This window comes from Pelobates fuscus, chromosome 4 (genome assembly GCF_036172605.1).
Source record: "Pelobates fuscus isolate aPelFus1 chromosome 4, aPelFus1.pri, whole genome shotgun sequence".
NCBI classification, from domain to species: domain Eukaryota; kingdom Metazoa; phylum Chordata; class Amphibia; order Anura; family Pelobatidae; genus Pelobates; species Pelobates fuscus.
Window position 1 is genome coordinate 45,737,983 of NC_086320.1, and position 17,889 is coordinate 45,755,871.

The 17,889-nt window shown below is 32.9% G+C and overlaps 1 protein-coding gene across 1 annotated transcript in view; it reads left to right on the forward strand.

Moving 5' to 3' along the window:
* CSMD3 (CUB and Sushi multiple domains 3) overlaps positions 1–17,889 on the forward strand; it is a 1,213,223-nt gene that overhangs the window by 688,767 nt on the left and 506,567 nt on the right. Inside the window, exon 17 of the mRNA XM_063451130.1 lies at positions 8,510–8,704. Coding sequence (XP_063307200.1) covers positions 8,510–8,704 — 195 coding nt within the window. The remainder of the gene's footprint in view (positions 1–8,509; positions 8,705–17,889) is intronic.

Below are 17,889 nucleotides of genomic sequence, written 5' to 3' on the forward strand. Positions count from 1 at the left end.
ATCTTGTGTCAAATAACCTAGTGAAACTATTGTGCCATATAATGTAGCATTATGAGGACTTATTGCAGCTTGTCTGTTTGAGAACAAAACTGATTAAATAATCAGGATCCAATGAAGAGAATCAGCTGCACTACCCATATGCGAGTTGTTACTACCGAAGCCTGAATTGACTTAAACCCAATCTGACACAGAGAAAGCTTTTGCTTATTTCTCAACAAATTGAGTTTGCCATGACAGAAGTTAAAAACATTGCTCAAGGCATTGCATGATTTCTTAGAGCCTTTCATTCACTAATAATTTGTACTAAGCGCTTGCACAATAGTAGCATTTTGGGAAATGTAAGAGACTGCTGCAGTTTGCTTATACATACCTGTACAACTGAATTAATGTTATAGTAATTGTAGTTATTACCATCAGTATGCTTGCTGTTTCTTGCCATTAAAAATACTTAAGTTATATTATCAGTATTATATATTTTTTTTATATATATATATTTCATCTGGCTGACTGTCTCTCTATTGTCTGTCTGTCTATCTGTCTATCTGTATAGCTTGGAGGAAAGATGAGACAGGGGATATGATAGAAACATTTAAATACATAAAGGGAATCAACACAGTAAAGGAGGAGACTACATTTAAAAGAAGAAAAACTACCACAACAAGAGGACATAGTCTTAAATTAGAGGGACAAAGGTTTAAAAATAATATCAGGAAGTATAACTTTACTGAGAGGGTAGTGGATGCATGTAATAGCCTTCAAGCTGAAGTGGTAGAGGTTAATACAGTGACGGAGTTTAAGCATGCATTGGATAGGCATAAGGCTATCATAGACTTAAAGGACCACTATAGTGCCAGGAAAACAAACTTGTTTTCCTGGCACTATGTAGTCGTTAGGTCCCTCCCACCCTTATGGTCCCCCTCCCCTCAATGCAGAGTTAAAACTAGAGGGACCTGGCACCCAGACCACTTCATTGAGCTGAAGTGGTCTGGGTGCCTATAGTGGTCCTTTAAGACAAGGCTAAAGACTAATGAGAGTATTTATAAAATTGGGCAGACTAGATGGGCCAAACGGTTTTCATCAGCCATTTTTACATTCCTTATTTTTTGTAGCGCATTGATAAACAGTGAAGCATATAATGACACATCAAGATTCTATAATACACAAGACATTGCAAGTTTACTACAGGACATCTATAGATTGTTGCACTGTTTTTTTTTTGTTTTGTTTTTTGCTTTTAAAAAGGGAAAATAAGATGGATACTATGCCTACAGGAGCAAGTCAGCAATACAGTACATTCTAACGTCAGTGAGAACATAAAGGTATATAAAAACAAATAATAGGATTAATCAGTGCACTCTGACATATGAGTGTTGAAAGTAACTAACTGTAGGATCAATCATCAAAATAATTTTGGAAAATAAAAAACAGAGTGTGTTACAAGAATGAAAACCCGAGTATACCTCATGTGTAAGATAGAGAGGGTGGTGGAGAAGGAGCTACACCAAGTAATTATGCAGTATCCAGGACAGTGCTCCGAGGTCCCATAGTGAGCTCAGCCAATACCTTCTGTAGGCTAGGCAAGGCCCCACATAGTCCCACATAGCAAACTTCGACCAGAGGGCCCACCAGTTCATGGACCAGAAAATCATGAATTCTTTGAAAAACTACTGGAGCTTGTATTACCAGCTCCAATAGTTTTTAAAAGAATGAATGAAAAAAATAAAATTATAATATTTTTACCATATATGTATATTTTTGGAATTACTGAACAGCAATATATTCTCAAATTCTACAGGGCATTTACATATCCCATTAAAAATGTGTTTTTATTTTAATGGAAAGAGCTAAGAAGTAAACAGGCTAAGAGTAGTTTCAAACTTGTTCACAGGTAACGTCTATATAATTATTTTTTTTCCTAATGCACTGCAGCTGTGTCCCAAAACTGTTCTTCTTTTGAAAAGTGATACAATACGCTCTACACTCTACATGAATGTATTCTACAAATTTATATCGTTTTGGTCTGGTAAAAACTGTTTTATGGCAAGCATTTAAAAATAAATTATTTAAAAACCTTTAAAGTAACCAAAATGGAAAGTTTTAAATATAAAACAAATAATGCAAGAGAATCATACTGAAATTGCTTCCTAAATTCTTTTATGTGAACACTAAAAAAAAAAGAAAGAAAAAAGCTGCTGTAAAGTATATAATTAATATTTCAATTGTTAAAGAGTCTTTAATAGAGAACACCTGCTGAACTATGTCTGTACATCTAGGGGGAGGAACCAGACAGCAAAAACACCTGGTGGAAACAATGCATGTGATCTTTTTCCAGCCATAAATGGATGTGTATGTTTGTGGTATGTGCTGCTGTAAATTGGTTTATGTTTGCGGGTTTGTAATTAAGTATATATGTATTATATGGTGTCTTGTTTAGGTGTATTACTATGTGATATATGTGTGTTGTATATGCATTATAAAAGAGAGTACAATTATTATTATTATTATTGGCATTTATGTAGTGCCAACTTATTCTGCAGTGCTTTACAATGTTATAAAAGGGATAATGTAACAATAAATGAGACAAAGTACACCAAATTTTGACAGAAATACTAGGTTGATGAGGACCTTGCTCGAATGAGCTTACAAACTAGAAGAGGTGGGAAGGGTAGGATGAGGGACAGTAACCAAGTGTTAGCAGAATTGTAAGGTGAGAGTGAAGTTGAGAATGGTAGTATAGTGCATCCCTCATTGGGAATGGTGTTTATGTGTGTTATTGCTTGTGTGAAAGCATGTGTATGTGATCTTTCTAAGAGGATAATTACAGTATTTTAACATACTGTGCAGCTTTAGATTTATTTACAGAACTTTGTAACCTAACATTGTATTTAAAAAACTTTTGTCTTACACTAGACGTCGATGCTGCAGATTGAATACCTTTTTGTTCTTCCTGAGACTTTAGATGTTTTTTTCCGCACTTGCCATTATATCTTTGTCAGTAGTAATGAATACCAAAGCACTCGGTAATTGTACTATCTGCTTTTCTTTTCTTCTAACACCAAGACTAAATTGATCAAAACTGTATTTGTAGTAGTAGAAAAATGTCAGTCAAATAATGTGTTTTATTTTCTTTAACTTATATTTTTATATTTAACTGATTCACTTGCTTGCCAGCTTGTTTTTTCTGAAATTATTCATGAATTAATTAGCTCCCTAGAAGATATGCTGCAACAAGAGTCAAGTAAAGCAAAGTTTCACTTGTATTTCACTAATTACTTTTCATTGTGTATAAGTCAGATTTTTTTTTACCCTCCAGAGAAACACATTTCTCTGCTAGCCTTCAATTGTGTCACTCTCCTTCTCTGCAGAGGGACTGAAAATGGTGCTTCTGTGTATACTGCATGTCAGAATAGTATTCTTTAATGGAAGTGTTTGCTCTCTCAATGTTTCAGGATAGCACTGTGAAATAAGATTGCTTATTTTGTTTCTTGCCATTTGTTGCAGCAATAGTATCTAATACCCTGTTTGGACATTGGTTTAGGATCAGTGAAATACAAAAAAGTTGGACTCCACCCATCCCAACTCAAGAAGATTGAAAGTACTGAGGAGTGTGGTGTACAAGATATCATGCTGCCAATAAGGAATGGGTATAATAGTCTTTGAAAATTAGAAATATTTGATTTTGATAGAGGAGAGAGTTTTTTGTAGTTTAGAAATGTAGTGATCACTGGTCGTGGCTGTGTAGGGTCATTGGTTGTTCAGAGCTTAGTCTATGAGTTCTTTCCACAATTAGAGTCATTTTTGATAGGTCCTGTAATTGAAATGTCTCTGGCAGTCAATTGACAAGGAAGTGTAAGAGACAGCTAGGTTGTATTGATTCAAGAAAGCCTTCGAAGTGAAGATTGTTACATCTACTCCAATTTTCTAAGTCATCTAGTTTATCTTGCAAATTAGTTATTGTAGATTGTTGTGATTGTACTGTGGATTGGAGGAGGTGGCGATTGACTTCAGCACTACTCTGGTGGGACTACAGAGTCAACTCTTGTAACAAATGGAGAGCTAAGTCAACTGATTATTTTAAATCTTTAAACCGAGACTCCAAAAGAGGCTTTTTAAATGGTCCTAACTTCCTTAGCTGCCTGTAAAGAGATTATTGTGAGTTAGGATGATTGTAGTAGTTAATCACCTTCCAAAATTCTTTTTAGGCAGCTGTATAATCATGAATGCCTTTAGCTTTCTATTATCTATTTTTTTTTTAACAAATCTTGTATATATTTGTTTATGCTTCCATATTGATATTTCAAGCAAGATACATCATGTTATATAACCACTAACACTCTTCAACATTGCTGTAAAGGATGAATAAATACATTATAGCTAAAATTATGGAAATTGATGTCATGATATTTTTATGCATTCCTGAACAGTATCCTCTGCACACAATGTATGTGTTGTACTATATTTACATGCTAGATATATATCCTAGTTATGAAGGCTGTTTTGTGTTTAAAAAAAAGAATTGCATAAAGGTTAGCACACTATTAAATGATTTACCCTCTGTCTTAGCCTTTATATTTATTTTAATTGTGGCTTCCTCTAAAGTGCTAATAATGCATAATTGAATGTACAATTTGTCAGATATAATAATTACTTTAAGAACCATTAGACTGCATTATTCATTCAGGAGATTAATTTGTAAAGGTAAGCTCCTTGTTTTTCCTGCATCTTTGCTAGATGCATTGATGTAAGACAGAGGTGATGACGTAAAATGTAATCAAGATCCTCAATACAAATATATTTGTATATATTATATACATATGTTAAACTAGAACAATAAAAACGATTTTGCTTAGTAGAAACGCAAGGAAGGTTTGCATTTAAAAGGCTAATAAAGTTGAATATGCTCCATTTCAAAATGAAATGTTTTTTCTTGTATGAACTTTACTTGAACTTTCATTAACCATACATCACATTGAAATGAACATAGAAAAATCTGAATTTTGTACACGATGTAACAAATATACACTACAAACAGAACACAATAAAGAATACGATGAGATGCAAATAAAAATGCAGCAGTTTTTCTAACTTAAAATAAAAAAAATAGAAATGAATCTGTTATTAGAATACTTTTAAAATCCATCAAAATTAGGAAACTCATAACAGTAGTTTTTCTAGTCTGAGGTATTATTATTGCTGAGCACTTCCTTCACACAAAGAGGTACATGCACATATTTACGGTCATGTTAAACCTTGGACAATTTTGGGTAACAAATCCACTCATTACTAAATGTATTAATGGTCCTTCAACTATTCTTAACACCTGATGATTTTCCTCCATTATATGTTCCCTATACCACTCTGGTTTCCACATAGATCATGGCCATGGATATTTTGGCGACAGCCAAAAGCAATTTATCTGGTGTGTAGAAGACTTCTTTCTCTCTTCCTATGTTGAGGCCTCTGAAGGGACTGATCATCAATGCAATTTATGAGAAAATATCATGTAGACTTTCCAGCACTCTATATAAGTATGACATAGCTTAGTCACAATAGTATAAAGGTCTAACTTAACTGGTTAATGTTTTTAATTTTACTAATTTGTACCAATAACTGTACCTTTGTTCGGCATATATACTCTGTCTTGAAATTGTGGTTATTTTCATTGAATAACTCTGATTAAGGCCTTGTACCTTTTTTGTTTGTGTGAACTTTAGGTTTGTACTTTATGTAAAATCTTCAACATCGTGAACAAAACAGCGATATATTTTGTTTAAGCCCACTTTAGTGGCAATAGTGTCAAGTGTGCTTAGGCACCCTTGCAGTGTAAATAGTTAAACCATTATGAACAGTTTGAACATGTATCTGGGGTCTACCAGGTTCCAGTCATCTCCTCCTCTGGAGCTTGAAAGCTCCTGTAAGTAACTTGCATTAGCTCCTGTCAGCTAAACCAGTCTGTTCAGTCCCAGCTTGTCAAGAGTTTGATAAAGACCTCTTAGTAGGTCGAAACGTTGCTTTGCCTTTTTGATCCAATAAATCTGCCTGTGGGTTTAAATCTGTGAATGCCTGAATATTTTTTTCCTATTTTATTATACGTGTTTTGCATTTGCTGGTCCTGCTTTAGTGCTGGGGCTTTAGTGGTTATAGTGCTCGGAGTGTTGCTTTAAAAGATGCTATTATGTCTTGGATATTACATTTTAGATTTGCAGCACAAAAAAAACATATCAAATGTGTTTACAAGTAAAATTAAATATTTCATCAATTAAATAATTTTCTCATATTCAAACATAAAATCTTTGAAACAGTCAGAATTATTTGTTGATAACTGAAAATATAAAATATTGAACTAATTTAAAAGAACATTATGACTTTTTTTTAAAATAGCATTTGTTCAATTTACATAAATTTCAAAATTACTGTAATAAACCTTAAACAGATTATAGTTGGGTTACGTAAATTCCTACAACAGTCAACAGATTTCTCCTCATACACAAATATACTTTGCTTATATATAAATGTAAATAAAAGCAAAGATCCAAGCCAAGAAGATTTTGCTAGCATTGAGGCCTTCTTATACAGTTGTAATATCAGGGAAAATACTTGAAGCATGCACTGTTATATAACTGTATTCCATGTGATTTGAAAACTTACTGTACACAAAAAATGAACAAGATTAAAGGTTTAAGAATAATCAATGTGTATGTCCATCGAACTGAACACTGTGAAAAATGTGTTATCTTAGAGAAATGTCAAGATATTTGTACTGTGAAAACTGTAACCGAACTTGGTAAAAGACTTACAGCACAGTTTCTGGTTTGACATATTGGCTATGTGTACATTAGATATCATCTTGTTTTGTTTTTTTTGGTTACACATACAGCCATATACATACAAAGTAGGTGATCAATCCATGAATTAAATAAATGAAATAATAAAATAATAATATAAATGTATAAATAATAATCTAAAAAGAACTATACTCTTTTCCTTGAAAATGACTAAAGAAACTCATTGAAGATTACTTGTAGTGAATGGCAATTATTTGTAGTTAAAAATGACCAACATTCATTCTTAATTTAAAAAGCCTTAAATAGTAAAAGAAAAAAATATATATTGTAGCGCAATATTGCACAGTACATTTTAATTATTGTGCAAATGCAACACACAAATTATGACCCCTTTGAGTCAAAGGTAAAGCACATATGGCATTAATAGCACCTCTCTGCTCATAAGTACTACAAATGATGGAATTCTTCACTGCTCATGCTTGGTATCGGTATTAGACTTTCACTTTTGTCTCTCATGAGATGTTGGCATATAGGCTATGGTTTACGCGTGCTTCCATTATACCATTAATGGACAATCCCATTGACTTTGTCATCATTTGTAGGTTGGATATAAATTTGTGCAGTTTTTTTTTAAAATTGCAACGTGTATTATTGCCCTGTGAGATTTTCATTTACATATTTAAGGTTGTAAGGAAATATCAAATGTTTATGCAGCTAGCAAGCTTTTTTTTTTGTTGCTCATACAGGTGGTAACTTATGTACAAAATGTTGCAATAATTAAAATAATTATTTATTTTTGGAATTATTTGGATATATACAAATTGTGCAAACATGTGACTGTTATATAAATTTAAATATATATTGTACACAGTGTAATATAGAGTCAAATAATCCTATCTACAGCCAGGTTAAAGGGACACTATATGAACCCTGATCACTTCAGCTGCCCGAAAGTCCCACTATGTCCTGCAATGTAAATCATTGTAGTTGTGAGAAACTGCAATGCTTACATTGCAGCACTAAGACAGCCTCTAGTGGCTGACTACCAGAAAGCCACTAAAGGCACTTCCAGGATTTTACCAGACTTTAGGACATGCTGCGTCAGTAAAAATCCAATAGGAAAACACTGATTCCCATTTCCTATGGGTAGAGCCTAATGTGCTTGCAACACTTTCCATGCACATTAGCCCCCCATTGGAGAAGGCTCTGCGCTGACCCAGCACTGAGGCTTTAATCATTAGCGATTAATGTTTTTTTACTCTGTATTGGCTGGGGGGCCATGAGGGCAGGAGGGCAGAACGCTCTATAGTGTTAGGAATACATCTTTGTATTCCTAACTTGATAGAATCCCTTCAATATTGCATTGATGGTAAGAAAGAAAGAAAGAAAGACCCATGCATACAGACATATATAGAAAGTAGAGTAGCATGTATCAAAATATATTAATTAATGAGTGAACATTTTTTAAATTAAGTTAGTTTGGTTTTTGCATCAAATGTTTCATCCTATGTACTTTAAAATCACTACAAATTGAATAATCTATGAAGTCACTCTCTTTCTTTCCTTCGCTATTTGTTCTTCCATCTGCGCTCTCTCCCTCCTCTCTCTCTTTCTCTCTAATAATCTATACACTGTGTTTTCTTTAACACATTTGCAAAATGTTGAGTTCACTGATTTGAAATAGCAATGAAAAATATTGACTTTCTATTATCATTGTTCTTCAGCATTTGGGCATAATGAGTGTCCAGATCCAGGAGTGCCAATAAATGCTCGACGCTTTGGGGACAACTTTCAGCTGGGAAGTTCAGTCTCTGTTGTTTGTGAAGATGGATTTATTAAAACTCAAGGTACTGAAACCATCACTTGCATCCTGATGGATGGGAAAGTCATGTGGAGCGGACCGATACCAAAATGTGAAGGTTTGTGAATTTCAATAGCTTTCATTATAGAGGACATTTTTCATCAGTGACATTAGTTGTCTGATGTCCTAGTCGCTTTATTGGTCCTGGAACATAAAACAAAGTAATACAATGTTGTGGTATCTTTTGGTCATAGATGAAACACATTTTTTAATGCTTGTTTGCACTTGATATTTTAGACTAAAACCTATTACCCATGCAATTTAATATTTCATCTATATATAGACCATTGAAAAAACACAGATATATGCATTTCTAGCACTAAAAACATTACTTATACCCACTATGAGTGGATTTGTGCTTACTTTAACTAATTATGTTTCAATCATTTTACATTACAAAGTTTTCTTGTATTTCTTTAAAGCAAAGCTGGTACTCTCAAAGACAGATTTTAAAATATAAATAACAATGTTTTGACACGTACAGCATATTTATTGTGTCATTTTCCTTCTGATGAACATTATCTCAACACATCTTGTTTTAGATTCTTTAAAAAGCCTTTAAGAGTGTACAATATCACATCACAAACTTCAAGGATCATTAAGTACCATATTGTGATGTCTTCACTTTGAAAAAAAAATATCTAGAGAGTGAGGTCAAAATCAGGAACCAAACCTCATGCAGAATTTGGCCATTGGCATGAGAGCATCATTCAATATGTCTTATATTGAGCCCAACTGAACTTTAGAAGGTCAAATCACAATATGTACTAAGTGATTATGAACACTAGAGTAGTTGAGCGGTTCTTAACTTTTTGACTCACTTTACAAGTCCGTGACATTATTTTTGTCAGATGCAAATTATGTATGTTTTGATGTTTTATAAATTAGACAGATGCAAAATGTTTATTTATAATATCAGTAGTAAAAAAATTGTAAATTCACATTAGTTGGCATACATTTTCTCATGATTTTATTAGCATATTATACCTTCATTAGTTAGGAATTAAACCAGGGATAGTCAATGAGATTGTAGCTCACACACTATTTGCCAACCACAAATTGTCTTTGTGAACAATCTATTTGAGTTGCAGCCAGCTAATACATGAATGTCCAGTTTTTGACAACTTGTGTTTTGAAGTGTGCTTTTTATTAATTATGAATAGAAAACTTGACAGTGTTCATTAGAGCAAGGTTGGCATATAACAATTAATCAACAGAAAGGCCCTCTAGTAATCAGAATAAAAGTGGTCATGCTACTTGACAATTTAAAGTGAAATTTTTAAGACATTTAGCAACTTTCAGATTTTGTAGTACTAGATCTTAACCTAAGTAAAAAAAGTCTGTATTATACAATGCAACAACAGAATTATATATTTAATTTCCCCCTTTCACCTTCTTTCTCAAAGTGGTAGTTTATTTTTTTTATAATAATTTAATTACACACATTTTACTCTCATACGGACATTAAAAATATAATTTTTATTTTTGCATAAAGTGTAAAATTGCTCTAGTATTTTAGTCATAATTATTACTATACGTTGCAATTGCTAGTTTTGTACACATAGAAACCCCCAAAAAAGTAAAAGCTGATTTAGTATTCACATGTGATAGGCAGACATTGAACACATTTATAGCTGATGAGTTTTAGATATTGAATAAATACTTCGTATCATGTCAAAGATATCGCTCCTATTGATTAATAATTAAGTATGTTTACTAACCAATCTAAATTAAAACAGTTGTGCTTGGCACACTAAATTGCAAGGTATTATCTTTAAACACTAAATCCAGTGAATTAAAATACATTATAGAAGGTTTACACATATTTTTGCTAAGGTAAAGTATTGACTATGAAGCCTACATTATTATAAAAAAAAAAAAAAATGGCAGTGATTAACCCCTTAAGGACACATGACGTGTCTGACACGTCATGATTCCCTTTTATTCCAGAAGTTTGGTCCTTAAGGGGTTAAAACCAATATTACAACACTGAGTGTCCAGGACGTTTCTGTCTTCAGTTTCATTTATGTAAAATATCCATTAAAGCGGATGGGTCCAACTTAAAAGTGATAGAGAACCTGCAATTTAGGAAGCATTTTAAATACGAGTACCGGTATGTTGTGTAATGACTATCAGGAGTCTGTACATACGTCTATAGACTACAAGACAAATAATGCTGTACCCTAGTGCTTTAAAACTATATAACATCAACAATGTCATGAGATCCAGAGAAGATCAGTGCTAAAATACATTCCATGCATAACAATATTTGAAAAGTTACAGAAAATATTAAAGATTCTCTTTAAAAATATGCCTTGCTAACCAACTTCTGAAGTAAAGGCATATGGCAAATTTTATTTGAAGATGGCCATTCAAAGTGTCATTGAAGTTGGTCATTCATTTGAAATTCAATAAAAATATTCACTAAAAGCAAAACATACGACATGTGAGTGACTTGAGCTGACTTGAAACTGATCTGACTTGAGCAGACTTGAAGTGACTGTGACTCTGATATGACTTTGTATGCTCTTGGAATGTAAAGCATTGCATCTTACCAGTGAACATGATTTATTAAACTCACTCATTGTACATTGAGTGGGAGATGTGGCAGCATCTGTTTATTTTTAAAAAATATACTTTACTAATTTTATAACCGCCTTAACCCCTTCAGGACGGAGTCAATAGTGCACGTTCTGATCAAAACATAACGTAAACAAAAACTCCATTTTGCGCTATATGTCTGTTCAACCGTAATTCACCGCTGTCACATTAAGTGCACCCACACTTATAATATATCATTTTTGTTCAGGAGAAACAAGGCTTTAATTTATCAATAACTATTCATATATGGAACATAATTTATTATGAATAAAATTTAAAAAAATGTGAGAAAATAAGATTTTCTTTTAAATTTGTATTTCCGTCTGCCATTTTAGCTGTGAATGTCATAATACTGTTAGGTTTTACTGCAAACAAAATGCACATATTTGTAATCAGCGATGTCTCACGAGTACAACAGTACCCCCCATTAACAGGTTTTATGGTGTTTTGGAAAGTTACAGGGTCAAATATAGAACGTTCCATTTTCAAATTGAAATTTGCCAGATTAGTAATGTTACCTTTGAGACGGTGTGGTAGCCCAGGAAAGAGAATTACCCCCATAATGGCATACCATTTGTAAAAGTAGACAAGCCAAGGTATTGAAAGTGGGGTATGTTTAGTCTTTTTTAGTCGCCACTTAGTCACAAACACTGGCTGAAGTTAGCATTGATATTTGTTTTTGTGTGAAAAAAACAAAAAACTAATATTTGGCCAGTGTTTGTGACTAAGTGGCTTCTAAGAAAGACTGGACATACCCCACTTGCAATACCACGGGTTGTCTACTTTTGCAAATGGTATGCCATCATGGGGGTAATTCTCATTCCTGGGCTACCATACGCTCTCAAAGGCAACATAACTAATCTGGCAAATTTCAATGTGAAAAAAATGAAATGCAAGCCTTATATGTGACTCTCTAACTTTCCAAAACACCATAAAAGCTGTACATGGGGGTACTGTTATTCTTGGGAGACTTCACTAAACACAAATATTAGTGTTTTAAAACAGTAAAACATATTACAACAATAATATAGTCCATAAAAGTGCCATTCGTTTGTAAAAAAAATGCAAAAAACGTCACTTTTACTTAAAATATCATCGTTGTAATACAATTTACCAGTTTGAAACACTAATATTTGAGTTCAGCGAAGTCTCCCGAGTAAAACAGTACCCCCTATGTACAGGTTTTATGGTGTCTTGGAGAGTTACAGGGTCAACTATAGTGCTTGCGAATGAAATTCTCTGCACTTTCTCCCTGTGTTGTCAGGCATCTCAATCAAATTTTAATTAATCAAATCACATAATTATGTTAAAAGATTACTTAAATATACATGTAGAATTTTAATATATATACAATATATATGTATTTAAATTATATGTGTATACTAATGTAATCTTTTATGTAATATATATATATATATATATTTGCGGTTATTTGTATTTTATATATAGATAGATATATATATAGAATGTCATTCTAAGTGTATTTTGTTACCAATATATGTATTTTGTGTATTTTGTTACCAATATATATATATATATATATATATATATATATATATATATATTAATAACAAAATACAGTTAGAATGAAATTACATATGGATATATAATTTATATTAAATTTTATTTCAATATTTTATTTATTTATTTTATTATTTTATTTATTTATTATTTTAATTATACGTATATATATATATAATATATATGTAGATCTATTATATATATAATATATATACATATTATATATATGTAACGTCATTGTAAGTGTATTTTAATACTAATATATATACTTATATTAGTATTAAAATACACTTTGTATGACGTTACATATATATAATATGTATATATATATTATATATATTATATATACATATATTATATATATAAAAATACTTTTAATTTATTTTTAAACATGTTTAATTTTTTTTTTTACACTACCTACCAGCAGGGGGACTGTCTGATATTTTAGACAGTCCCCCTGCTGGCAGATCCATAGCCAGCTATAGGGCGGCATGTGATCGCTCTATGAGAGCGATCACATGGCCGCCGGGGGCCTCATTTGCCGTGGGAGAGCTGCCTGGGCTGTCAGGCAGCCCTCCAGAAGAGGATCGCGGCGGAGGTGAGTACCGCCGAAGTCCTGGGGGCTGCAGCCGTTACGGCGTTCCATGCCGCCGCAACGGCTTTAAAGCCCATTTAAAGCGCAACGGCATGGAACGCCGTAACGGTGTTTAGGGGTTAAAGTGCAGTCCTCAAAACCACTATTTTTAGAACATTTCTGTAAAAATAATAACCTGAATATAACATATAACTATGGTGCCATATATAGTATAACTATAAATATTAGTGTAGTCTGCTCTGCTGGTCTCTTATAAAACAGGAAACTTTATAGACAAAAATCTAATTTGGAAACCTCCAATAACATACAATAACATACAATTATATAATGGTTTCTGAGTAACTCCATATGTAGGAAAAATAAGCCAATTGTGAATTATATGGTTATACAGACATAATATTAATTCATGGATATGAATTAATTTGTAATTAATATGAAATAAGCCTACAGATTAATAGATGGACTAATACAATGCAAACAGGAGATTTAGTAATGTACCCCTTGGTGAAGATGGAACGTCTTAGGCTGTCAGTTGCATTTTACCTTTCAGATGTTTAAAATGCACTTGTTGTAATGGTAATGGTGCCAGTATGCCCTTGACACTGTCCCAATTTCTTTGTCAAACCATTTTGAGAAGTTTGGCACAAACTTTGAATTCAGAAGAATAGAAAATGTTGATGTGCATAAGTACAGTATTCATTGGCTCAGCATGAAATCTGACACTCAGGCTATAAATGGCTATTTACATTTTGTAAAAATCGAGGTTCATAATGCATAAGTGTATCTTCCACAATAGGAACACGTCGAGCGAGAAGCCATACCTAAGGCTTTCTGAAAACCGTCAGTACATGTTAAACCATTCAAAAACAGTTTGACACAGAATTAGAGTATGGCACAAGGGGTATGCTGGCCTTATAACCACGATAGCAGGCTTTGTTATTGTGCCCCTTTAATTCAACTCATTAGCTTGACTCCACAAAGTAACATTTTATTTCTGCAACAAATTCTTTGAGAATCAATTACCTTATGGGAGCTAAATCATAAATTTGCTTTGTTATTAATTGCCGGCAAAAACAGCTGGAAGTAAAATTTTTATTCATAATCAAGTAAAGGGATACATTCTAGAAAATAGGCAATATGTTCTAAAGATTGAAAAGAAAGATTATATGAATGCCAGCATAATGGTAATATATAAGCAAGGTGGAATAGTTGTACTCCCGGGCTTTTATGCAATATGCTTGTATTTCATGTACAAAAGTGAAGCCTATAACTACGGTGATTGAGTACACTCTCAAATTGTGATTTCACAAAATATGTTATATGCCCCATAAAAGTGGCACAACGACAGAACATTTTTGCAGATCGTTAAATCATTTTACTCTAAACGAAACTTTTTTTCTGATATACAGTCTAAGAATTGAGAAGGAATACTTATGTTCTTTTTAACCAACTGCAGCTTTGTAATTTCATCTAAACTTTGGTAGAAGTAAAAGATTTCTAGTGTTGATCATTGAAATGGAAAACTAAATTTAATTTCTGATGCAGTTATGTTTCCAGTGTGCTGGAGATGTATATTACCCAATTTTGTCACTTCAGCAAAAAGTCAAGTAATCAGATGTAAAATGAATTGAATGAAGATTCTTTTGGAAATGAACATGCTTTAGGATATAAGACAAAAATGCAGCACGCATTGGATCAAACATCTCAGTGAATGTTACAAATAAAAGCAATATTTGTCTAGCATTCGAATTCTGGAATCAACAAGCAGATTATATCTACGTCATGTGTTCTCATCCCATATTTTATCAACAATGATGTTATCTGTTCAGTTATTTTCTATAATAAAAACAGGGGGGGTAGGTGCAGTGCTTCTCTGTTTTTATCCAGTTTTCTAATCGAAAAAGAGAGACTCGATACTGGTGTTTGAGCTGCTTGTGGGCTATTATCATCTTACTTTTATTTTTGTGTTATTGTGTATTTTCTGTAATAAACAGGGAATAATGAACATATTACCTTCATGCAGTTCAGAGACCCTAACACACTAACCAATAGTCAATAGTCACACTAATCAATATAATTTCATATAAAACATATATAACAGTGAAGGGGTTCTGGTGACACTTGTAAATGGTTTGAACTGATGTAGTTTATTATTATGTATCCAGAACCCAATGGCATTATTTGCCTATAATACACAGATTATACAGTTCAACAGTATGAATTAGAAAAGAAAGATATAATGCAATTTCTTCCAAATTGCGAGTCTTTACGGTTGATAGTTGTTTTGGTAGTTGGTGTGGTGTAAGCTCCTTAGCTCAAAGTATTCAGGATTTATACTTGTTAGTGCACAGTAGTGTAGCACATTCACCACATATACAAGTATATAAGAATATATAAATATATACAGGTGATATACTAGTGGAGAGCAAAAAGTGGGTTTTGCTCAATCCTCCTAGCCTAAATGGTATGGAATATGATGTCAGGACCTTCTGAATAAAATCGTATGAGTAAAATCACAAAGGTCCAAATATGGTTAAAAATAACTAAATTTATTGAAAATAAAAATTAAAACCATAAAAGAAATAAACACTAATACATTTCTTCAAAGATTACAGGCTTTCTCAGTCCTGATTAAATAGCAGACAAATTCAAATGTAACTGTAAATGAGAGTTGACATCATGAATTATGTGATCTATAAAGTAATTAACTGAGGCAGAAATAAAAACAGAGTATAAAATAAAACATATATAAACAATTTGGGGCAAGTATAATTAAAAAAAATATAACAAATTCAGAATGAACAATGTAAAAGGGGCATAAGGCACTTTAAGGGTGTACCAAGTTGGCCACCACCAAGCTGCCTACCTGCACTACAAACAAGCACTAGAGATGTTTGCACTTTTATAAATTGTTATAAAGTGTTTTGGGAATTTGACTTATTCATCACTAATAAATTCGATACATGGAATTATTCACTATTGTGAAAGAAGAGAATTTTGGAGAAAATGATTAGGATCAGTGTGACCCACATTGTATTATTATTATTATTATAATTATTATGATATTTATAGAGCGCCGTCAAATTCCGTAGCGCTCTACAATGGGTGGACGAACAGACATGTAGTTGTAACCAGACATGTTGGACACACAGGAACAGAGGGGTTGAGGGCCCTGCTCAATGAGCTTACATGCTAGAGGGAGTGGGGTAAAATAACACAAAAAGGTAAGGACAGTATTAGACTAGTGACAGTTGCAGAAGAGGAATCAGTTGGGAGCTATTAACAGTTTAATTGATACGCTTTTATTAAAAATACAGTTCATTAAATCGCACAATAAAACTTTAAAATTGCAGTAAATGAAATCTGAATTCATAAAACCTACATAGAAGGTGAGAATGACATGTCTTATTAACTCCCACATGGTCCAAGGAAATGAGGGGGAGGGGGGCATCCTCAGGCCAATTCTTGGAACTTTGAAAAATGTCATTACATGTAATGCAGTAAATGACATTTAATGTCACTATATTTGTAAATTGATGAATATGTACGTTGTCATTTTGTGTACGCACACTAGCATATCATCTTGTCATATAGCAGCATAAAAAAATAGGCTACTGTAGACCAGGCGTCCTGTTTCTGTGACTATTTTACTACAGATGGAAGAATTCTGTGACATGGGAAATCATGCTATGGCACATAACATCTCATGTCACGTAATATTAGAGATCTTGAGGATAAATGATACTGAGCTGAGCGCAGAGACGGGATTCTTGAGTAACCAGTATCAGGAGATGTATTTGTGGTTTGTATAACATTTAAAAGGAATGCAGCATGTGAATAGCTAAAAAGTGAAAAGTCAAATCAAAGTGACTGAACACTTTTTTTTTGCTGAGCCAAATTAGAGTTCATATTCTCTTTGTAACTACTACACAGCTGGGAAGCATAACAAAATGTATTGTACTATAAATAAGATACATTGTTCTTGTTCTAGATTATATTTTAAAATGTACAAAGAAGTTGAGCACTCAGTCCACATACAAAGTCCCAATTGTGAATGTCTGAAATAACCATAGAGTATAATAAATCACAGTTCAATAAAATGTGAATCTAAAGTCTCAGACAATATTTTCCAAGCTACTATGTGGCAACCTGTGTCACAAAACAGACTAGAGACACTACACACAGGGCTGTAATATTATATAGTCCTCTCAATATTAAATCACTAATATATAATAGAGTACAGATAGCCACATGTGTCCATATGTATCCAAATGTATATAAGGGACCATATAAAGAAGGTTGCTTACTTGGTGATTAGACTGCCCAAACCTGAAGAAAAGATAAATCAAAAACATAGTGTTTACTGCACAATGAACTTTAATGTAAATGAGTAGAATTAAACACGTGAAAAGTGAAGAAAATGTTCACGCTTATCGGTAGAAACCTCTCCTAATCACTGTGGCCCCTTTAGGTATTCCATCTCTGCTGCTGGTATTGAGAGGTAATGTGGAACTGCTGTTCGTTCC